General features: G+C 46.2%; 2 protein-coding genes across 5 annotated transcripts in view; one reads left to right on the top strand and one right to left on the bottom strand.

Annotated features, from left to right (window-relative positions):
- Positions 1-1,387: 1,387 nt before the first annotated feature.
- LOC138646206 (pyrin-like) lies at positions 1,388-17,711 on the bottom strand. Its single transcript, XM_069735669.1, has 6 exons — positions 17,332-17,711; positions 12,270-12,527; positions 11,457-11,489; positions 11,069-11,321; positions 3,209-3,327; positions 1,388-2,219 (listed from the first exon to the last, which is right to left on the bottom strand). Exons 1-6 carry the CDS (start codon positions 17,609-17,611, stop codon positions 1,948-1,950), a joined length of 1,215 nt encoding a protein of 404 aa, XP_069591770.1. The 5' UTR covers positions 17,612-17,711; the 3' UTR covers positions 1,388-1,947.
- Positions 11,421-24,789, top strand: part of TRIM72 (tripartite motif containing 72) — a 26,462-nt gene continuing 13,093 nt past the window's right edge. The window contains exons 1-4 of one of the 4 annotated variants that reach the window (XM_069735028.1): positions 11,421-11,520; positions 18,582-18,691; positions 21,691-21,854; positions 23,492-23,888. In XM_069735028.1, coding sequence (XP_069591129.1) covers positions 23,493-23,888 — 396 coding nt within the window. In that variant the 5' untranslated portion in view covers positions 11,421-11,520; positions 18,582-18,691; positions 21,691-21,854; position 23,492. The other 3 variants (XM_069735030.1, XM_069735027.1, XM_069735029.1) reach the window with 3 other exon arrangements.

Below are 24,789 nucleotides of genomic sequence, written 5' to 3'. Positions count from 1 at the left end.
AACACTGCCTCATAAATACACCGGACTCCTAAAAATCAGATGGAACGCTGCCTCATGAATACATCGGACTCCTAAAAATCAGATGGAACGCTGTCTCATGAATACACTGGACTCCTAAAAATTAGATGGAGCGCTGTCTCATGAATACACCGGACTCCTAAAAATTAGATGGAACGCTGTCTCATGAATACACTGGACTCCTAAAAATTAGATGGAACGCTGTCTCATGAATACACCGGACTCCTAAAAATCAGATGGAACGCTGTCTCATGAATACACCGGACTCCTAAAAATTAGATGGAACGCTGTCTCATGAATACATCGGACTCCTAAAAATTAGATGGAACGCTGTCTCATGAATACATCGGACTCCTAAAAATCAGATGGAACGCTGCCTCATTAATACATCGGACTCCTAAAAATCAGATGGAACGCTGCCTCATTAATACATCGGACTCCTAAAAATCAGATGGAACGCTGTCTCATGACTACATCAGACTCATAACATTCGGGTGGAACGCTGCCTCATGAATATACCGGAATCCTAAAAATCAGATGGAACTCTGCCTCATGAATACACCGGATTCATAATTTAGGTGGAACTCTGCCTCATGAATCCAGCGGACTCATAACATTCGGGTGGAACGCTGCCTCATGAATACACCGGACTCCTAAAAATCAGATGGAACGCTGTCTCACGAATACTCCGGATTCATAACATTTGGGTGTAACGCTGCCTCATCAATACTCCGAAATCCTAGTATTGAATCATCATCCAAACATTAATATTTTTTGGTCTTTTCTGGCAATAAGGAGCCGAGTTTCCTTCATACTGTGCTGCTTTTCTATAGGTGATGATGACAGAGCTGCTTTACGTGGAAGCATTATGAGGTACCAGGATATATTAAGTGAAATTTCTCACCAAGATCACTGCATTTATTCCACAATAAATTTTAAAAAACTGACCGTCACATCCAAACATAGACTAAGTGTGAACAGGTGCTGAACCTAGAGTCACCAACTCATATACAGTCAAATAAATAAGGCAGCACACTGCGGTGCTAAAACATGAAAATTGTACTGCATTACTGCGCTAGAAATATGAAAAAATGAGAGCGTTTAGCTCATAAATTGGCCAATTCATGTGTACCTGGTAGCCACATTAGGGCATCTCTCGTATACCAGGTCCTACACTTTCCTTTCCTCGCTGAGAAGAGGTTTCACAGGTACCCATTCAGATGAAGACGTTTATTCTCAGCGAGGAAAGGAAAGTCTAGGACCTGGTATACGAGAGATGCCATAATGTGGCTACCAGGTACACATGAATTGGCCAATTTATTAGCTAAACGCTCTCATTTTTTCATATTTCCAGAGCAGTAATGCAGTTCAATTTTCATGTTTCATGTTTTAGCGCCGCAGTTGTGCTGCCTTATTTATTTGACTGCGTTTATTCCACAGACAGGATTGGCGTTTCTGGTCCCCGGTGATCACCTGTGATAAGCAGGAGAATCTGTGTCTGACCACGCAGTGGAAATGGAGCGGGACGTCCTCAGAGATCGGTCCGAAGCACAAAACAAAGATTCTTCCATCCATATATTGACTGGATTTGTACAAAACAACATTTTTCATTGAGCCTTTTTGTTAATTTTATATTAATGTTCATGTTTTTTGCCTCAGTTTTTGGCTTTTATGTGGTCATTTTACACTGGTGTAATGATGAAATCACCTGTGATTTTCCACATCATATGACTGTACGGTGTAAAGACTACTCTCCCCAGACTAGGATTATACATTTACAATCTAGACATTTCAAAAAGGTCGTGAACCTCAATGATGATGAACATGGACAAGCGCTGAACGACACAACACCGTCCACAACCGCAGCTACACGACGCTGATCCCAGGAGCTGACTCTCTAGCCGAGCTCCAGCCAGTGTCCTTCAGGCTTTAGTCCCTTTCTAGATCCCTGACGAGTGGCGGGTTATTTTTCTTCAGAGATTGCAGGAAGCAATCCTTGTCTTTATTTCCCCAGGAATCCACGTGACGGTAGAGCTCTCGCATCTTCTCCTGTGAGGTCGTCTTGCTTCGCACCGTGTCGTAGTGTTCACCTGTCAGCAGCCTCCACTGACGGAGATCATCGAGGATCGGATCCACCAAAACCACCCGTCCTATCAGTGCGACGCGATGTCTGTCCACAAAATGCTCCTTATCTGTAATTCCTGCAATTGGAAAATATTGTCAAATCTGTTTCCCTCGTGTGACAGTAATAACTCTGTCATCTCTGCCGCTAAAGACCTTTCATGGAAATAATAAGATAATTGTGCTTTCCTGATGAATTATGGAATTCTTGCCTGCAATTTGTTGTCTCTGGTATAGGCCAAGGTCTGTGCCTTTAGGACTCCGCTATGATCAATGACTCCGGCCTCACTGCATTGTCTGGAGTGTGAGGTTGTCTGACACCACATCCTGTGCATTCTGAGGCTGACTGCTCCTCTGCCTCCTCACGCTATGAGCCACATGCACACCCAGCGGATTTGATGCAGATTTTATATGCTTGGATGTGTCTCCACGGTAACAGACCACAAACAATGTGTCTCCATGGTAACAGACAACAAACACGTTGGGCTCGTTAAGTCTTACTGATGGGCATGTAGTAATAAGATGAGGCGCGCTACTTAATGAGTTATCAATGGAGCAGAGCCGCAGGATGTAGGACAGGAGCAGAGCAGAACCGCAGGATGTGGGACGGGAGCAGAGCAGAGCTGCAGGATGCGGGACGGGAGCAGAGCAGAGCTGCAGGGTGCAGGACTGGAGGAGAGCAGAGCCGCAGGATGTGAGTAGAGCAGAGCTGCAGGGTGCGGGACTGGAGGAGAGCAGAGCCGCAGGATGCAGGACGTGAGCAGAGCAGAGCTGCAGGATGCAGGACATGAGCAGAGCAGAGCTGCAGGGTGCAGGACTGGAGGAGAGCAGAGCTGCAGGATGCGGGACGGGAGCAGAGCAGAGCCGCAGGATGCGGGACGGGAGCAGAGCAGAGCTGCAGGTTGCGGGACGGGAGCAGAGCAGAGCTGCAGGATGCGGGACGGGAGCAGAGCAGAGCTGCAGGGTGCAGGACTGGAGGAGAGCAGAGCCGCAGGACGTGAGCAGAGCAGAGCTGCAGGGTGCGGGACTGGAGGAGAGCAGAGCCGCAGGATGCGGGAGAGGAGCAGACCCGCAGGATGCGGGACGGGAGCAGAGCAGAGCAGAGCCGCAGGATGTGGGACGAGAGCAGAGCCGCAGTATGCGGGAGGGGAGCAGAGCCGCAGGATGAGGGACTGGAGCAGAGCAGAGCTGTAGGATGTCGTTATGATAAAAAGAGAAAACACAGTAGTTTGACAATAAATTGCTTCACCCAACCACTGACCATGAGTGGAGGAAAGGTTTTGGTGTTATCATTCATATCCTCTGACAAAAAGGCCAAGAAAGCAAAAATTCTTCCGGGGTGTGTAAACTTTTGAGCACAACTGTACATAGGGTTAGTTTACACTTATGTTTTTTTTTCTCTTCACCTTAACAGTATTACACTATGGTGCGCTCCGTTTTATTATCAAAGTGGAGTAACTTTTGAAGAATTTGTTGGGTGGTCTTTGCTCCGTCCCATCCTGCTCATGCGCTCCTCACTTTGGTTGATCTGACCGGGGGCTTGTGTGAAAAATCCAAAAGTCACAGCATTTTTGCTCACCTTTGAGTTGAGCATGGTTCTCCGGTTCTAGAGCCCCGTTCTAGTTTTTCTTAGGCTTTTAGTGTATGTACCGTACACTATATATACAGGGATGTGTATTTTTGTACAAAAAAATATTTGGAATTGAGAGTCCTCAGTGGTTGATACCTTTTTAATGGCTAACTGAAAAGATGGTAACAAATTGCAGCTTTCGAGACTACACAGGTCTCTTCATCAGGCAAAGACTAAAAGAAATTCTGAAGAATCACATATTTATGCACAACATAGTATAGAGAAAAAATTTTCTGTGCTATGTTGTGCATAAATATATGCTGACTGAGCTGTACTATGTGGCATTCCCTAGATACAAGTATTAGTCCATCAACAGACACGGACTGCTGGATGCAGGAACTTTGTGCACTTACCGGCCATGTCTGGAGGGTCCTCCGCACGTAGAATGCGTTCGCCGTCCTATGCTCGGGTTGTAGTATTTCCTGCAGAAACCAGGAAAGGAGAAGACCTAGAAACTGAAAGTGACTATTGGAACTAAAGTGGCGGGAACGTGTATTAACTCTCCCGCTGCCGGAGCTTCTTATTTGCAGGCAGCGCGTACTTGTCCTCTCTTTCTTTCATCTTCATGTGATCTTCGTGCTCACACCGTTAACCCCTTAAAAATCCAGGGTATTTCATTTTTGCGCTTTCAATTTTTCCGCTTTCAATTTTTCTTCTTCTTGTTCCAAGAGCCATAACCTTTTTATATTTCTGTCTCCATAGCTGTATGAATAAAATATAGCACGAGGACCAAGCTCATATCGTATATACAACAACAGAACCAATCTCAAATCAGAAACACAGCCCCAGACCATGCTGCAAACAGAATTACAGCACCAGAACCAAGATCAAAACGTAAATACAGCAATGGAACCAAGATCAAAACAGAAATACAACAGAGCCAAGCTCAAATCAGAAATACAGCACCAGAACCAAGCTTAAAACATAAATACAGTACAAGACCTAAGATCATAACATAGAGCAACAGAACCAACCTCAAATCAGAAATACAGCACCAGAACCAAGCTTAAAACATAAATACAGTACAAGAACTAAGCTCATAACATAAGTATAGCAACAGAACCAACCTCAAATCAGAAACACAGCCCCAGAACCATGCTGCAAACAGAATTACAGCACCAGAACCAAGATCAAAACGTAAATACAGCAACGGAACCAAGATCAAAACAGAAATACAACAGAGCCAAGCTCAAATCAGAAATACAGCACCAGAACCAAGCTTAAAACATAAATACAGTACAAGACCTAAGATCATAACATAGAGCAACAGAACCAACCTCAATTCAGAAATACAGCACCAGAACCAAGCTTAAAACATAAATACAGTACAAGACCTAAGATCATAACATAGAGCAACAGAACCAACCTCAAATCAGAAATACAGCACCAGAACCAAGCTTAAAACATAAATACAGTACAAGAACTAAGCTCATAACTAAAGCACAGCAACAAAACCAACCTCAAATCAGAAGTACAGCATCAGAACCAAGCTTAAAACATAAATACAGTACAAGAACTAAGCTCATAACATAAGTATAGCAACAGAACCAACCTCAAATCAGAAACACAGCCCCAGAACCATGCTGCAAACAGAATTACAGCACCAGAACCAAGATCAAAACAGAAATACAGCAACGGAACCAAGATCAAAACAGAAATACAACAGAGCCAAGCTCAATTCAGAAATACAGCACCAGAACCAAGCTTAAAACATAAATACAGTACAAGACCTAAGATCATAACATAGAGCAACAGAACCAACCTCAAATCAGAAATACAGCACCAGAACCAAGCTTAAAACATAAATACAGTACAAGAACTAAGCTCATAACTAAAGCACAGCAACAAAACCAACCTCAAATCAGAAGTACAGCATCAGAACCAAGCTTAAAACATAAATACAGTACAAGAACTAAGATCATAACATAAGTATAGCAACAGAACCAACCTCAAATCAGAAACAGAGCCCCAGAACCATGCTGCAAACAGAATTACAGCACCAGAACCAAGATCAAAAGAGAAATACAACAGAGCCAAGCTCAAAACAGAAACACAGCACCAGAAACAAGCTTAAAACATAAATACAGTACAATAACTAAGCTCATGACATAAATAGAGCAACAGAACCAGCCTCAAATCAGAAATAAAGCACCAGAACCAAGCTTAAAACATAAATTCAGTACAAGAACTAAGCTCATAATTAAAGCACAGCAACAAAACCAACCTCAAATCAGAAATACAGCACCAGAACCAAGCTTAAAACATAAATACAGTACAAGAACTAAGATCATAGCATAAGTATAGCAACAGAACCAACCTCAAATCAGAAATACAGCACCAGAACCAAGCTTAAAACATAAATACAGTACAAGACCTAAGATCATAACATAGAGCAACAGAACCAACCTCAAATCAGAAATACAGCACCAGAACCAAGCTTAAAACATAAATACAGTACAAGAACTAAGCTCATAACATAAGTATAGCAACAGAACCAACCTCAAATCAGAAACACAGCCCCAGAACCATGCTGCAAACAGAATTACAGCAACGGAACCAAGATCAAAACAGAAATACAACAGAGCCAAGCTCAAAACAGAAACACAGAACCAGAACCAAGCTTAAAACATAAATACAGTACAATAACTAAGCTCATGACATAAATAGAGCAACAGAACCAGCCTCAAATCAGAAATAAAGCACCAGAACCAAGCTTAAAACATAAATACAGTACAAGAACTAAGCTCATAATTAAAGCACAGCAACAGAACCAACCTCAAATCAGAAACACAGCACCAGAACCAAGCTTAAAACATAAATACAGTACAAGAACTAAGCTCATAACATAGAGCAACAGAACCAACCTCAAAGCATACATACAGCAAGTGCCACTGTCAGAGATTGACAGCCACATATAAAGGGGATTTGTCAGTAGGACTAGCCATCTATATGTGCACGCAGGTCATAGGAAGCTGAAGAAAATGATACCTTCATAACTGCCATCTATTATCTTTTTTCCAGAGAAATCCATGTTTTCTTTATATGCAAAAGAGCTGTATTGTCTGCTTTTCATTTCTAGCCGCATGGAGGCGATCAGCCTGTGGCGCTGCTGAGGGGTTATGGAAGCCCAGGTTGCTTTGATAGCAGCCTTCAGCTCGTCTGCATTGTTGGGTCTGGAGTCTCTCATCTTCCTCTTGACAATACTCCATAGATTCTCTATGGGGTTAAGGTCAGGCGAGTTTGCTGCCAATCAAGCCCAGTGATACTGTTGTTTTTACACCAGGTATTGGTACTTTTGGCAGTGTGGACAGGGGCCAAGTCCTGCTGGAGAATGACATTTCCATCTCCAAAAAGCTTGTCGGCAGAGGGAAGCATGAAGTGCTCTACAATGTCCTGGTAGACGGCTGCGCTGACTTTCGTCTTGATAAAACACAGTGGACCTACACCAGCAGATGACATGGCTCCCCAAACCATCACCGATTGTGGAGACTTCACACTAGACCTCCAGCAGCTTGGATTGTGGCCTCTCCACTCTTCCTCCAGACTCTGGGACCTTGATTTCCAAATGAAAAACAACACCTTGGACCACTGACAACAGTCCAGTTCTTCTTCTCCTTGGCCCAGGAAAGACACTTCTGGCCGTGTCTATTGGTCATGAGTGGACTGACACAAAGAATGCGTGTCAAGCCTGGGACTATTTTCCTGTAGTCTGGGACTATTTTCTTGCAACCTGAAACTATTTTCCTGTAGCCTCTATTTTCCTGTAGCCTGGAACTATTTTCCTGTAGCCTCTATTTTCCTGTAGCCCGGGACTATTTTCCTGTAGCCTGGGACTATTTTCCTGTAGCCTGGGACTATTTTCCTGTAGCCAGGGTCTATTTTCCTGTAGCCCGAGACTATTTTCCTGTAGCCCGAGACTATTTTCCTGTAGCCCGAGACTATTTTCCTGTAGCCTGGGACTATTTTCCTGTAGCCTGGGACTATTTTCCTGTAGCCCGAGACTATTTTCCTGTAGCCCGAGACTATTTTCCTGTAGCCCGAGACTATTTTCCTGTAGCCCGAGACTATTTTCCTGTTGCCCGAGACTATTTTCCTGTAGCCTCGGACTATTTTCCTGTAGCTTCGTACTATTTTTCTGTAGCCTTGACAATTTTCCTGTAGCCCGAGACTATTTTCCTGTAGCCTGAGACTATTTTCCTGTAGCCCGAGACTATTTTCCTGTAGCCCGAGACTATTTTCCTGTAGCCTGAGACTATTTTCCTGTAGCCTGGGACTATTTTCCTGTAGCCTGGGACTATTTTCCTGTAGCCCGAGACTATTTTCCTGTAGCCCGAGACTATTTTCCTGTAGCCTGGGACTATTTTCCTGTAGCCTGGGACTATTTTCCTGTAGCCTGGGACTATTTTCCTGTAGCCAGGGTCTATTTTCCTGTAGCCCGAGACTATTTTCCTGTAGCCCGAGACTATTTTCCTGTAGCCCGAGACTATTTTCCTGTAGCCTGGGACTATTTTCCTGTAGCCCGAGACTATTTTCCTGTAGCCCGAGACTATTTTCCTGTAGCCCGAGACTATTTTCCTGTAGCCCGAGACTATTTTCCTGTAGCCCGAGACTATTTTCCTGTAGCCCGAGACTATTTTCCTGTAGCCCGAGACTATTTTCCTGTTGCCCGAGACTATTTTCCTGTAGCCTCGGACTATTTTCCTGTAGCTTCGTACTATTTTCCTGTAGCCTTGACAATTTTCCTGTAGCCCGAGACTATTTTCCTGTAGCCTGAGACTATTTTCCTGTAGCCTGAGACTATTTTCCTGTAGCCCGAGACTATCTTCCTGTAGCCTGGGACTATTTTCCTGTAGCCTGGGACTATTTTCCTGTAGCCCGAGACTATTTTCCTGTAGCCCGAGACTATTTTCCTGTAGCCCGAGACTATTTTCCTGTAGCCCGAGACTATTTTCCTGTAGCCCGAGACTATTTTCCTGTTGCCCGAGACTATTTTCCTGTAGCCTCGGACTATTTTCCTGTAGCTTCGTACTATTTTTCTGTAGCCTTGACAATTTTCCTGTAGCCCGAGACTATTTTCCTGTAGCCTGAGACTATTTTCCTGTAGCCTGAGACTATTTTCCTGTAGCCCGAGACTATCTTCCTGTAGCCTGGGACTATTTTCCAGTAGCCTGAGACTATTTTTCTGTAGCCTCGGAGTATTTCCCTGTAGCCTGAGACTATTTTCCTGTAGTCTCGACTATTTTCCCGTAGCCTGGGACTATTTTCTTGCAACCTGAGTCTATTATCCAGTAGCTTGAGACTATTTTCCTGTAGCCTGAGACTATTTTCCTGTAGCCCGAGACTATTTTCCTGTAGCCCGAGACTATTTTCCTGTAGCCCGAGACTATTTTCCAGTAGCCTGAGACTATTTTCCTGTAGCCTCAGACTATTTTCCTGTAGCCTGTGACTATTTTCCTGTAGTCTTGACTATTTCCCTGTAGCCTTGGACTATTTCCCTGTACCCTGAGACTATTTTCCTGTAGTCTCGACTATTTTCCTGTAGCCTGGGACTATTTTCTTGCAACCTGAATCTATTTTCAAGTAGCCTGAGACTATTTTCCTGTAGCCTCGACTATTTCCCTGTAGCCTCGGATTATTTTCCTGCAGCTTCTGACTATTTTCCTGTAGCCTCTATTTTTCTGTAGCCTCAGACTATATTTCTGTAGCCTCAGACTATTTTCCTGTAGCCTCAGACTATTTTCCTGTAGCCTCGACTATTTTCCTGTAGCCTTGGACTATTTTCCTGTAGCTTCTGACTACTAGCCTCTATTTTTCTGTAGCCTCAGACTATTTTTCTGTAGCCTCAAACTATTTTCCTGTAGCCTGTGGCTATTTTCCTGTAGCCTCTATTTTTCTGTAGCCTCTGACTATTTTCCTGTAGCCTCGGACTATTTTCCTGTAGCCTCGGACTATTTTCCTGTAGCTTCTTGGACTATTTTCCTGTAGCCTGAGACTATTTTCCTGTAGCCTCTTACTATTTTTCTGTAGCCTGAGACTATTTTCCTGTAACATAGTAACATAGTTAGTAAGGCCGAAAAAAGACATTTGTCCATCCAGTTCAGCCTATATTCCATCATAATAAATACCCAGATCTACGTCCTTCTACAGAACCTAATAATTGTATGATACAATATTGTTCTGCTCCAGGAAGACATCCAGGCCTCTCTTGAACCCCTCGACTGAGTTCGCCATCACCACCTCCTCAGGCAAGCAATTCCAGATTCTCACTGCCCTAACAGTAAAGAATCCTCTTCTATGTTGGTGGAAAAACCTTCTCTCCTCCAGACGCAAAGAATGCCCCCTTGTGCCCGTCACCTTCCTTGGTATAAACAGATCCTCAGCGAGATATTTGTATTGTCCCCTTATATACTTATACATGGTTATTAGATCGCCCCTCAGTCGTCTTTTTTCTAGACTAAATAATCCTAATTTCGCTAATCTATCTGGGTATTGTAGTTCTCCCATCCCCTTTATTAATTTTGTTGCCCTCCTTTGTACTCTCTCTAGTTCCATTATATCCTTCCTGAGCACCGGTGCCCAAAACTGGACACAGTACTCCATGTGCGGTCTAACTAGGGATTTGTACAGAGGCAGTATAATGCTCTCATCATGTGTATCCAGACCTCTTTTAATGCACCCCATGATCCTGTTTGCCTTGGCAGCTGCTGCCTGGCACTGGCTGCTCCAGGTAAGTTTATAATTAACTAGGATCCCCAAGTCCTTCTCCCTGTCAGATTTACCCAGTGGTTTCCCGTTCAGTGTGTAATGGTGATATTGATTCCCTCTTCCCATGTGTATAACCTTACATTTATCATTGTTAAACCTCATCTGCCACCTTTCAGCCCAAGTTTCCAACTTATCCAGATCCATCTGTAGCAGAATACGATCTTCTCTTGTATTAACTGCTTTACATAGTTTTGTATCATCTGCAAATATCGATATTTTACTGTGTAAACCTTCTACCAGATCATTAATGAATATGTTGAAGAGAACAGGTCCCAATACTGACCCCTGCGGTACCCCACTGGTCACAGCGACTGTAGCTTCGGACTATTTTTCTGTAGCCCGGGACTATTTCATGTTAGCGTTTTCATATTCAAAAAATGATAGAAAACCATTTATAAATTCGGTACCAGATTTTTTATTTGTTTTTACGTATAAAAGAATGATGAAGGACACATCCCCTCCTCCATAGCTGCAGCTACAGGACTGACCCCAGGAGCTGACGCTCCACTCATGATGTGAGGCAGTTCAGTCTACTCCAGAGTCTTGATGAGCGGAGCGTAGTGTGTCTTCAGAGATTGCAGGAACTTATCCTTGTCTTTATTCCCCCAGGATGACATGTATCGGTAGAGCTCTCGCATCTGCTGCTGGGAGGGTTTCATGCTGAGCACGGTGTTGTAGCCTTCATATGTCAGCAGCTTGTTCTGAAGGAGGTCGTCCAGGACTTGGCCCAGAAGATGCACCCGCTGTATCAGCTGAGCGCGATGTCTGTCCACAAAATGCTCCTGATCTGTAATGAGAACAGAAGCTATGAGATTAATGATCGTCCTCCGTCCCCGACAGTCACCTATATGAGTGACTTCACTATTCGATGAGACTGATACGATTTACAAGGAGCCTCTCCTCCTCCTCCTCTCACCTCAGCATGTCGCTCCCCGAGATGTTTCCTGAATCGGTGCTGAAATAAAAGATCAAAATGAAGAGAAGCGGTGAGTCCAGACATGGAGGGCTGTAATGTTACATTGTGATGAGTAGAGCATCTCATGTTCGTTTTAGAGAAATTCTATCTATATTTTTCTTTTTTTTAAATAATTGTATTCAATACCTTAGGGTATGAAGGGGCCCAGGATGGGGGACAATATTCCATGAAGGGGCCCAGGTGGAGGACATTATAATATACTAAGAAGGGGCCAGGTTGGGGGACAATATTCCATAAAAGGGCCCAGGTGGAGGACATTATACTAAGAAGGGGCCTAGGATGTCGGACATTATACTAAGAAGGGGACTAGGATTAGGAGCATAATTATATGGGGGTGAACACATATGTCTTTATAGGATCTAGAACGCTTCGAGGGCTTATATATCTGGCCAACATGCAGGTGGGGGCCCAGGTCTAAATTTTTCTAAGTACCTGATAGCATCCTCTCCCATCCCCTATTTCATCATAAGACCCTGTTAAAGTCATATACCACTCCCCCCCAATTCATAATGGCGCTATCAGGGACTTACAATGAACGTGTATGCGTGTAGGGAGGACACAGGACCGGGGTTAAGGCTATATACACACATTCGGGATTTCAAGCAGAACATTCTTTCTATTGGATTATATCAAGGCCTCGGACCTATAGTGAGGAGGCTCCAGGCCACCGCTCACCTCTCGATGTTGCTCCTTCGTCTTCTCTCTTGGACTGCTCACCTCTTGATGTTGCTCCTTAATCTTCTCTCTTGGATTGGTCACCTCTCGATGTTGCTCCTTGGTCTTCTCTCTTGGACTGCTCACCTCTTGATGTTGCTCCTTGCTCTTCTCTCTTGGACTGCTCACCTCTCGATGTTGATCCTTGGTCTTCTCTCTCCGGCTGCTCACCTCTCGATGTTGCTCCTTGGTCTTCTCTCTTGGACTGCTCAACTCTCGATGTTGCTCCTTGGTCTTCTCTCTTGGACTGCTCACCTCTCGATGTTGCTCCTTGATCTTCTCTCTTGGTTGTACAACAATTCACTGAAAAACACAAAAAAACAGAATCCCTGAGATGAGTCCAGGACTGGTCATCGCTCACGACTATGGAGGAAGATGCTGAAGCCGTGCTCATACGCCAGTACTGTGATCTCTACTCTATTGGGAATACTTTGTGCCTTACATAGGACTGCATATATCGGGGTATACTAGGTTTTTCTTGAAGAAATAATAATTTCTGGAAGAAAAGTATGCAAACTAGCTCTCTACCAGAAGGAAGAAACCTTATGTGCAGCGACACTGCCCTGTGAGTCAATGTTCCACCTATAATAAGGGTTTTTCCACTTTTTCCCCCAATTTGCACAAGTGTGATATTTTCTATAAGCGTGCCTTCTTCTTGTTTTGACGGCCTACTTTTTCGGTCCCTTTCGACCTCTGCGGTTCTTTTGTCTTTTTCCTCCAGAACCTGTCACGTGACTCTCGTTCTACATTACCCATGAACTCTCTTGAACACTTGTAAAAAATAAATTTCCTTCCATCTGAATTCAAAAGGATCAAAAACTGTAAAGTTTCCGAAAGCTTTTATAGCACTGAAGTAGGAGAAACATTCTATAACAGTCAAAAGAGAGGAAAACTGAGCGATTTAGAGATCAGGAGAACAGCCAGCAGTTTCTGAACTCGTTTCTGCAGATAGAAGACCATCAATCATCATTGCGTTTGCATCCAAGATTTTGCGGTTTGTTGCCCCTGCTTGCCCATGGAGTACAGGAGATGTGGTCCTGTCCATGGTGGCGATTGTTCCAGCAAACACCCTTTCACCTTTTCTTTCAGTGCCCAATTGCGGATTGATGCCCTCACAATATAAATGCTGCCCCTCTATCATGCTGCTCTCTGATTACATAGCAAAAACCTGCTGACGGATTCTCTTTAGTAAGTAATAACGGAGCAGGTTACGCCATTTTTGATAACTGCTGACCACAGTGTCCACACAACAGTGCAGAAAGACCCCAGCGGCTCCTGATCTGATCATTTCCATGATGATAGGGTAACAGAGGAGGCAATCACAATGAAGTCAGTACGACGCGCGCCTGCCCTCTACTGTCCGGACAGAGAAAGTGCGCATTATCCGTAGTATAAACCGGCATTGCCCATGTTTATGCCCAGAATGAATCCGCATGCTCCGACTGTAAATATAGGACCTCCAGGTGGCCCCAGAGGAAGACCCCCGTGCTTCTATGAAGACCCCCGTGCTTCTATGAAGACCAACCTATGACTGGTGTTCATAAGACTCCACGATTATTCTTACTATAGTATTGCGGTATATGGTACAATCCATCTGACGATCACAGGCTGAGATTTCACAAATAAAGTGAACAAAAAAAAGTTAAAAAAAAAAAAAAAGTATTCTTCCCCCTCATTTAAAATAAACCAAAAAAAATTAAACGTTTGATATCTCCTCATCAAATTAATTAACCTGACCGCTAAGGAAAAAAACGCAACTCCGCAAAAAGTGCAATAAGAAACATTGTATCTAGATGAGAACGGTATCAATAAAAAAGTCAGATCAGTGGCAAAAAAAAACAAGTTCCCACGAAGCCTGACCAACCGAAAAATGAACACTTTTTATTCTTTATGGTTGTCCGTATTATTTTTTAGGCCTTTATCTGCAGCTGTCGCTTGGTTGCGATCAGACCCAGCTCTGCAGCTGTCGCTTGGTTGGGATCAAACCCAGCTCTGCAGCTGTCGCTTGGTTGGGATCAGACCCAGCTCTGCAGCTGTCGCTTGGTTGCGATCAGACCCAGCTCTGCAGCTGTCGCTTGGTTGGGATCAGACCCAGCTCTGCAGCTGTCACTTGGTTGGGATCAGACCCAGCTCTGCAGCTGTCGCTTGGTTGCGATCAGACCCAGCTCTGCAGCTGTCGCTTGGTTGGGATCAGACCCAGCTCTGCAGCTGTCGCTTGGTTGCGATCAGACCCAGCTCTGCAGCTGTCGCTTGGTTGCGATCAGACCCAGCTCTGCAGCTGTCGCTTGGTTGGGATCAGACCCAGCTCTGCAGCTGTCGCTTGGTTGGGATCAGACCCAGCTCTGCAGCTGTCGCTTGGTTGCGATCAGACCCAGCTCTGCAGCTGTCGCTTGGTTGGGATCAGACCCAGCTCTGCAGCTGTCGCTTGGTTGGGATCAGACCCAGCTCTGCAGCTGTCGCTTGGTTGCGATCAGACCCAGCTCTGCAGCTGTCGCTTGGTTGGGATCAGACCCAGCTCTGCAGCTGTCGCTTGGTTGCGATCAGACCCAGCTCTGCAGCTGTCGCTTGGTTGCGATCAGACCCAGCTCTGCAGCTGTCGCTTGGTTGGGATCAGACCCAGCTCTGCAGCTGTTGCTTGGTTGGGATCAGACCCAGCTCTGCAGCTGTCGCTTGGTTGCGATCAGACCCAGCTCTGCAGCTGTCGCTTGGTTGCGATCAGATCCAGCTCTGCAGCTGTCGCTTGGTTGCGATCAGACCCAGCTCTGCAGCTGTCGCTTGGTTGCGATCAGACCCAGCTCTGCAGCTGTCGCTCTCAGGTGCCATCTGTGTAACACAGCCCGCTTCATGTACTGATGACGCACGTCCGCTCTACGGGTAAAAAAAATATGTAAAAAAAAAAGTTTATGTAAAAAATCTGAATGCAGATGACTGGACTCTCCGCAGAAGTCAGGTGAGAATTAACAAGTTGCATTCTTTTGTTTGGCTGCAGCGGTGAAATCACGTCAGTAGCGCTGCAGCCAATTACTGAGCTACGGTGCTGTGCTGAGTGATTGGCTGCAGCCCAGTAGTGTCCTGTGCTGGACCAGGGGAGGGTAAGTAAAGCTCAGATTATGTTTTCTACATGTATCTGAGCCTGCAGGAGTTTTTTCAGCGGGGACATCCCCTTTAACCATCACTGTATATGTGATGTAGTGTATACACTGATAACACCGAGCCCCGGCTCTCCTGATAAGTAGCCAGGTCCCGGATTTGGCACACAGATCGGGTCATAGTCAGAATATTGATTTGTTGTATAGATAAGGCTATGTTCACACTGGGCGTTTTTGCATCCTTTTTTTTTAATGCAAATTTTCAGCTGCTTTTTACAGCACCAGCAAAGCCTGAGATTTCAGAAATCCCATGACCCCACATTGGGTTTAATTTCCTGACTGATTCGGAAAACTGCAGCGGTCACTTCTTTCCGCGTTTTTTTTCACCCATAGGAAACAATGGGTTAGTGCAAAAACGCAGCAAAAACCACAGGGATCAGGCTTTGGCGCAAAAACCTAAGGAAGTTAAACTTTTTTTTTTTTTTTTTTAGGGGGGCACTAAACTTTATCATCATGTACGAGAGACAACAAAAATGCAGCAAAAAAATCTGCAAAATCGGCATTTTGTAAGCAGCTTCTTTACTGCCGGGAGAGCAGGTTTTGCCTGTGAAAAAAATGCAGCAGCAAAAGCGCAGCGTGTGAACAGAGGCTTTATCTGATTTTGTTCCTTGGACACGGAGGTTCAGGGTCGCTGCTGGAGACGTTTTCTTCCTTCTGGTGACATCTCCATCGTCTGTACCACGATGGCTTTACTAAGGTTAGGTTCACATTAGCGTTTCTGTGCGCAGCATGTCATCTGCATGCGCCTCCGCATCATCTTACGCATGACACAAAAAAAAAAAAAAAAACAACGCTGCGTGTGCATGCGTTAAAATGTGTTTGCGTTTTTTACGTGCACGGTGGAGGTGGTGACATCATTTCCTGGACATGCGCAGTCTAAGGTATGCATGTCTTTGCGTACCAATGCGTTCCCATAGACAATAATGCGGTTTTTTGACGCGCTCATCCGCATGCGCAATATTTGACGCCTCAAAAAATGCAACATGTTGCGTTCGCTGGAATCCGCCGCACACCGTGAAATGACGCATGCATACGCGTGTCCCTGCGTACACCATGTTAGGCTATGTGCAAACGTTCAGGAATTCATGCAGAAAATTCCTGTGAAACTCCGGACATTTCTGGCAGATTTCCGCATGAAATCCGCATGCGTTTTTTTTGCGCGTTTTTTGCGCGGTTTTGATGCGTTTTTTTCCAGACATTTCCCAATGCATTAGACAGTGGGAAAACCGCGAAAAAAAAAACGCAAAATTAATGAGCAGGTTCATTATTTTTCCGCAATGCGTTTTTCATGCGGAAAAACGCACATCATGTGCACAGAAATTGCGGATTTCATTAAAAATGATAGGATGCTTAATGTATGCAGATTATTTGCGGTTTTATAGCGTTTTCATAGCGCAAAAACGCTAGAAAACCGCAAATAATCTGCAACGTGTGCACATAGCCTTAAAGATAAGTACGCATGATGTATGCGGATCACACGCTGCGCACAATAACGCTAACGTGAACCCGGCCTAAGGCTGTGTGCACACGTTGCGGTTTTTTCGCGGTTTTTCCCGATAAAAATGCTATAAAACCGCAAAAAAAAAACGCATACAATAAGCATCCCATCATTTAGAATGAATTTCGCATGTTTTGTGCACATGATGCGTTTTTTCTGCGAAAAAAAAAACCGCATCGCGGTAAAAAAACGCAGCATGTTCATTAATTTTGTGTTTTTTTTGCGAATTTCCCACTACAAAATGCACTGGGAAGTGTCTGGAAAAAACCGCGGCAAAAACGCATGAGGTTTTCTTGCAGAAAATGTCCGGTTTTTCTCAGGAATTTTCTGCGAGAAATCCTGAACGTGTGCACATAGCCTAAGAGCTACATCCCGTGTCTGCTCCGCTGCCCCCTCCGGGACCCCCTTGTACTATTGTCCCTCATAGTAACATCTTCTTCCCAGATTCTCCGCTTCTTACCCGTCTTCCAGGCTTTCTCCAGCTCCTCCGCCTCACGGTTCTCGTTTATGGCTTCTAGCACGGCCACGGTTACCTTCACGCTATAGGAATCCATGTAATACCGTCTGATCAGGTCCGCCACGTCCTCGGGGTCCGCCACCTCCAGCGGCCCTCTCGGGATCCGGGCATATTCCTCCTCTATATCCCAATCATTTAACTTGTTCTTAAACTTCTTAAAGGATTTATTTTCCAAGTTCTCCAGGGCCTGGAGCAGGAGGTCCCTCACCGTCTTCATCCTCATCGCCTGCTAACTAAGCCCTGAAACTGAAAGTGGAAGTAACTTTACACCATTTCCTGTCCTTTTCCTCATCCCTTCCTCCTAGTCGTCATCTTCTAGCTCGGCAGGGGACAAGCTGTGGGGGTTAATTGTTCTGGACCCGGTGAGGCTGTTGTACTGCCCAGACCGGTTCTTAGACCTCAGTATTTGGCATGTACACTGCCCTGTGAGGACTCACATCCAGATGTTGGCACAGACACGGTGCCCTATTATTTATGGGGGCGAACCATGGAAGGAAAGAAGGAATAAGTGTGAAAAATCACAGAGAAAAAAGCAGAGATGTTTTACCTGCTGAAGCCTCCAAACAAATGCACCATCAGGGCGCAGCAGACCCGATTAATGATGGCAAAAACACAGGTGCAAAAAATACCGATGAAACAACCACTTTCAATCCAGTGTTGGCTGTGTGGCGTTAGTGCACAAAAAGATGAGCGATAATAGTCTGTATGTGGCATTGTTCACACAGGCAATGCAGAGCATCTGGTTTACAGCCTATTAGTAACGCACGTACAGGCGGGCCGCCCAGTGCTACAAAATGCGTGCTGTGTGAACAGAGGCCTACAGTTTGCGGAGCTAAGGAATAAGTGTGACTGTAATGTGGACAGCAGGATGAGATCTGCTCGTCAGGTGCAAGGTATCGGTCACAGGTCACCGACACCGCATCACCTCAGCGTCAGTAACGCCACACGGTGAGGGCTGACCGCCTCCGTCCTCCTCGACCCCTTCGCCACTACCATGTAAAGCACGCCATTACATGGAAAAGGTTTCCTAGCTGTATGATCGGTCATTTGCAAAAAGTTTAGGCACAGCCCTTGTAAGTCTCAGTCACTATTGGACCAACGCACATAGAGCGGAGTTCACGGCTCTATGGGACGCAGAGTTTTTCCAGCACGGAGCACCGGTTACGTCGATATTGTTGTGGTTTTTTTTTTAGTGATTTGCTTGCTCAGGAATCAATGTTTCCATTCAGTGACAGCAAGCAGAGGACGTGTAGGCTGGATCTTATGTATACAGAACAGAAGGACAGACAGGAGATTGCCAAAGGTAAATGTAAAGCAATCCTTCTATTACTCTCATCAGTATCTCGGGCCATTGTCTTCCGTGTGTGTGTATACACCTCCCTGCCGAAGAATGCGGTCCCTGAGAATCTGCTCCGGGGCCTGATAAAAGGTCATCGAGGGCCGTAAATGGCCCTGGGGCCTGAGGTTCCCCACTCCTGGTGTAGTGGATGGTGCCATCAAAGGCAAAGCGCAAGGTCACCTCTTTACTGAACCTGGCACAGCAGAAGCGGTACAATAACATCGGTACAATAACATCTACAACTTGAGCAATAAGGTCTTTATTATGAAAAGGGGGCATGACAGTAAATTATGGTCTCCAATTCACCAACCTATGCTGTCAGAACTAATGGCCACTGACCGGGAAGTCCCAGTATGAAGGCTGCTTGCTCCCAGCCGTGGCCATACTCCGACACCATACACAGCCATTTGTTCCATACTCGACTGCCTCTCCTGACTTTTTCCATGGCATGTCCCAAGACCTATCAATGCTCGTTGTCTCATGACCTCTACAGATCCATAAATTTTAAGCTGAGCAAAGATGTTGGTATGGTCTTAGTCTAGTGGCTGCGTCAGTAATCTGTGGGCACCAGACCAGATTCTTGCAGACCTCCTCCTTCCTGGAGCATGCCCAGCAATATCCTGATTAGTAGGCCTGGAACAATGTCACAGTTGCAGCGCCGTGCATGCATAAGGACACGGGCCAACTAATCAGAAGAGGCATCATAGATTCCGGCAAGTAGAAGTAGGTTCACGAGACTGTGGTCCGGTGCCTTCAAATTACCAGCATGGCTCCTGGTCCGCAACATTTTCTGCTCAACTCTACACAAGTCCCCAAAAAACAACACTACATGTTGTAAGTTTGAAGCCCCATCTTATGTATATGGAACCCACTGAGATTTTCTCCTGTTTTTGATTGTTGGAACCATCACCTCATAACAAGATCACAACCATCAAAGGGGTGGTCCGATACCTGAAATGTAAATGATACAAATCTATCTTTAACTCATAATCTTTTTTGTAATTTGCTTTATTATAAAATCCCCAACCATTCTCCCGATACTGTTGATCCCTACATCAGTTTTTTTCTACTTTACTTCCAGTGATGTATAATTTGAGGGCATGATCCTTCAGTTTCTTCTCCTAACAGGATGTTATCAGGAGACAGCGCTGCAGTCACTACTCCCTTCTATATTTCTGCCAATAACAGGACGTCATCAGAAGGCAGCGCTCCAGTCACTTCTCCCTTCTATAATTCCGCCAGGAACAGTACGTCATCAGAAGGCAGCGCTGCAGTCATTTCTCCCTTCTATCACCCTGCGAGGAACAGTACATCATCAGAAGGGAGCGCTGCAGTCACTTCTCCCTTCTATAATTCCGCCAGGAACAGGACGTCATCGAAAGGTGGTGCTGCAGTCACTTCTCCCTTCTATAGTTCTGCCAGGAACAGTACGTCATCAGAAGGCAGCGCTGCAGTCACTTCTCCCTTCTATAATTCCACCAGGAACAGTACACCATCAGAAGGCAGCGCTGCAGTCACTTCTCCCTTCTATCACCCTGCCAGGAACAGGACGTCATCAGAAGGGAGTGCTGCAGTCACTTCTCCCTTCTATAATTCCGCCAGGAACAGTACGTCATCAGAAGGCAGCGCTGCAGTCATTTCTCCCTTCTATCACCCTGCGAGGAACAGTACATCATCAGAAGGCAGCGCTGCAGTCACTTCTCCCTTCTATAATTCCACCAGGAACAGGACGTCATCGAAAGGTGGTGCTGCAGTCACTTCTCCCTTCTATAGTTCTGCCAGGAACAGTACGTCATCAGAAGGCAGCGCTGCAGTCACTTCTCCCTTCTATAATTCCACCAGGAACAGTACACCATCAGAAGGCAGCGCTGCAGTCACTTCTCCCTTCTATCACCCTGCCAGGAACAGGATGTCATCAGAAGGGAGCGCTGCAGTCACTTCTCCCTTCTATCACCCTGCCAGGAACAGGACGTCATCAGAAGGGAGTGCTGCAGTCACTTCTCCCTTCTATAATTCCGCCAGGAACAGTACGTCATCAGAAGGCAGCGCTGCAGTCACTTCTCCCTTCTATCACCCTGCGAGGAACAGTACATCATCAGAAGGCAGCGCTGCAGTCACTTCTCCCTTCTATAATTCCACCAGGAACAGTACGTCATCAGAAGGCAGAAACCACGGGGAAACCACATTTTTTTTTAAATTATTTAAATAATTAAAAAAACAGTATGTGGACCCCTCTATTCTTGATACCCAGCCTTGTTAACACTAACAGCTGAGGGTTGCAGCTCGTAGCTGTCAGTTTTGCCTGGCTGGTTATCAAAAATACAGGGAAACCAAACTAACGCCTTTTTTTAAAAACTTATTTACATAGAGCACAGACGGCAGCTGATGGATACTCCCATCAGCCATGCCTGCTCTCGCTGTTATTAGCAGCAGCAGGTGTAGGCTGATGGAAGTAGTAGTCCCATCAACCGACGCCACTGACCGGAGGTAAACTTTTTACCTCCAGTCACAGCTGCGGGCTCACACTATCATTTGACAACATGTGAACCGCGGCTCTCTGACTGGAAGCAATGATTTTACCGCTGATCATGATCACTGCGCTGCAATGTACATGACCTTGTGGCAAACAATGGATGTTCGGGTCCCCTATTCAAGTGAATTGGGTTTGGGTACCAAACTTTTTGTTAACTCTTTGGCTGATCCTGCTGGACCCGAACATCCAGGGGTCTGCCCATCTCTATCTATGAGGAAATAGTGGGGACATAGAGAAGGTAAAGAATGGGCACAGGGAAGTAACCCGATTTTCCGAGATAGCACATTCCAGAGGACTGGTGCAGCACGAGAAGAGTGCGCAGTCAGTCTGCGATATTAATGACGTCACGTGCTATCTGTGCATGTTTCCGACCCCATACCACATAACGTGACATCTGTCTTTGTGCCTCCGGGCTTTCTTTAACTCTCAGCTGTTCCAGATAACTGAGTCAGAAATAACCGGCTGTGGGTGGAGGGGCCGGGACATATCTTCTGGACACTCAGGACTGGCAGCCGCCTCCTCCCTGGACATTGTGCCTTCATTAGTGGCCCCTCATCCCGTCTCTGTCTCCTGGACGACTTCTGCAACTCTCTGGTACGTCTCCTCCGGGTCGGTGTTTTTATTGTATTTGGTCGGCGGCCATTGGCCATCTCTGGTGGTCGGTGGCTATCGCATGTGAGTATCGTTGTCTTCTGCTCTGTGGCCATCTCCTATTCCTCCCGGGGCAGCTCCTGTCTCTGCCAGCACTGGTCAGTGTTTGCTGGTGTCTCTGTGCCACCTCATCTCTGGTCAGTCCTTCTCTTTTGGTCTCTGTCTATCTCTGCTCTGGACAGTCTGTCTCTTGTGGTCTCTACATATCTCTGCTCTGGACAGTCTGTCTCTTCTGGTCTCTTGTCTGTTTCTTCTGGTCTGTCTCTGCTCCGGACAGTCTGTCCCTTCTGGTCTCTATGTGTCTCTGCTCCAGTCTGTCTCTTCTGGTCTCTGTCTATCTCTGCTCTGGAAAGTCTGTCTCTTCTGGTCTCTTGTCTGTTTCTTCTGGTCTCTGTCTATGCTCTGGACAATCTGTCTCTTCTGGTCTCTGTCTATGCTCTGGACAATCTGTTTCTTCTGGTCTCTGTCTATGCTCTGGACAATCTGTCTCTTCTGGTCTCTTGTCTGTTTCTTCTGGTCTCTGTCTCTGCTCTGGACAATCTGTCTCTTCTGGTCTTACAGCTGGAAGAACAATGTGATCGTCAGTCTGAAATCAGACATTCGCAATCGTCCCCTCCCCGACCATCAGTTGTCCCCATACACATCAGACGGTCGGCTGACCCCGTTTATATCAGCAGGTTCGTCCGGCTTTAGTCTGATGTGTGTGGGGCCTCGTGGGTCGGTGCTGTCTTTTTTGGTGACTTTGTCTCCCTGTGGTCTGTCAATGTCTCCTCTTCCGGTTGCTGTCCGTTCTCCCCGGTCAGTGCCTCCATCCCTCAGCGGTCAGTGCCTCCATCCCTCAGCGGTCAGTGCCTCCATCCCTCAGCGGTCAGTGCCTCCATCCCTCAGCGGTCAGTGCCTCCATCCCTCAGCGGTCAGTGCCTCCATCCCTCAGCGGTCAGTGCCTCCATCCCTCAGCGGTCAGTGCCTCCATCCCTCAGCGGTCTGAGCCGCCTTCTAATGGATCTTCTGTCTCCTCACTGGTGCCCGGGGTCTTCTCTCATACTGTGTGACCATCCCCAGTAATGGCTGATAACAGGGAGTAATAGATTGTACCCACCGCTCCTGCAGTCGCCTCTCCCTCTGTTCACACCAGTTGTTACGTTGTATTAACACATGATCAGTAGGATGCAGCCTGCAGTGTAAAGCATGGGGGTCTTATATATCTGCTTATTACTGAGGTTGGGGGTATATCCTTGGGCCGTTCTCCATGTTACTATGATTCCTCCCTGTAACTCGACCTCTCCGGCCTTTCCTAATATTCTATTTAAAGCGGCAGCCGTCCCTCCCTGAATTCCTGCCATTTCCAGCCTCCCAGGTCCTGGCAGCTCCTGATTAACCGACCTCATCTTAAAAGCTGCTCTCCTCCAGACTGCGCCCCCACTGTCCACAGGTTGTGTGCGGTACTGCAGCTCAGTCCCATTCATCATGTCATTCCCCAGTGATCATTGCCATAGCCCTTATGTTCTAGGAAACCGTCGGGCCCTAAACTGAGGACCCCCCAAACTCACCCATCACTAACTGTTACTACTTCCCCCCAGAATGGCGACCCCCCAGCTCGTGCAGGGCATGCAGAATGACCTCACCTGTCAGCTCTGTCTAGAACTCTTCCGATCACCCGTCACACCAGAATGTGGACACACGTTCTGCCAAAGCTGCTTGACCGGGGCCCCCAAGGGCCAGGACTCAAATGGCTCCACTCTCTGCCCCACTTGTCAAGCTCCATCCCGGCCTGAGACCCTTCACATCAATCGTCAGCTGGAACATCTCGTCCAAAGCTTCAAGCAGGTTCCGCAGGGGCATTGCCTGGAGCACCTGGACCCGCTGAGCGTCTTCTGCGAGCAGGACAAGGAGCTGATCTGTGGGGTGTGCGCCTCCCTGGGGAAACACAAGGGCCACAACATCATCACAGCCGCCGAGGCACACGCCAAGATGAAGGTGAGGCTGCCCCAGGGTCCTCCACCAGCAGAATAGTGAGCGCAGCTCTGGAGTATCATACAGGACCAGTAATGTAATGTGTGTACACAGTGACTGCACCAGCAGAATAGTGAGTGCAGCTCTGGAGTATCATACAGGACCAGTAATGTAATGTGTGTACACAGTGACTGCACCAACAGAATAGTGAGTGCAGCTCTGGAGTATCATACAGGACCAGTAATGTAATGTGTGTACACAGTGACTGCACCAGCAGAATAGTGAGTGCAGCTCTGGAGTATAATACAGGATCAGTAATGTAATGTATGTACACAGTGACTGCACCAGCAGAATACTGAGCGCAGCTCTGGGGTATAATACAGGATGTAACTCAGGATCAGTAATGTAATGTATGTACACAGTGACTGCACCAGCAGAATAGTGAGTGCAGCTCTGGGGTATAATACAGGAGGTAACTCGGGATCAGTAATGTAATGTATGTACACAGTGACTGCACCAGCAGAATAGTGAGTGCAGCTCTGGGGTATAATACAGGACCAGTAATGTATGTACACAGTGACTGCACCAGCAGAATAGTGAGTGCAGCTCTGGAGTATAATACAGGATGTAACTCAGGATCAGTAATGTAATGTATGTACACAGTGACTGCCCCAGCAGAATAGTGAGTGCAGCTCTGGGGTATAATACAGGAGGTAACTCAGGATCAGTAATGTAATGTATGTACACAGTGATTGCACCAGCAGAATAGTGAGTGCAGCTCTGGAGTATAATACAGGATGTAACTCAGGATCAGTAATGTAATGTATGTACACAGTGACTGCACCAGCAGAATAGTGAGTGCAGCTCTAGGGTATAATACAGGATGTAACTCAGAATCAGTAATGTAATGTATGTACGCAGTGAC

This window comes from Ranitomeya imitator, chromosome 7, assembly GCF_032444005.1.
Source record: "Ranitomeya imitator isolate aRanImi1 chromosome 7, aRanImi1.pri, whole genome shotgun sequence".
Classification (NCBI taxonomy): domain Eukaryota; kingdom Metazoa; phylum Chordata; class Amphibia; order Anura; family Dendrobatidae; genus Ranitomeya; species Ranitomeya imitator.
Note: the sequence above shows the minus strand (reverse complement) of the source record. Positions and strands in the feature narration are given on the sequence as shown.

Coding starts and splice junctions, on each gene's coding strand:
- LOC138646206 (XM_069735669.1), bottom strand. CDS start 17,611: ATGAGGATGAAGACGGTGAGGGACCTCCTGCTCCAGGCCCTGGAGAAC. Junction 12,528..17,331: donor GGAGAAAGCCTGGAAGACGG/GTAAGAAGCGGA, acceptor TGTGTTTTTCAG/TGAATTGTTGTACAACCAAG. Junction 11,490..12,269: donor CCAAGGAGCAACATCGAGAG/GTGACCAATCCA, acceptor CTTTTATTTCAG/CACCGATTCAGGAAACATCT.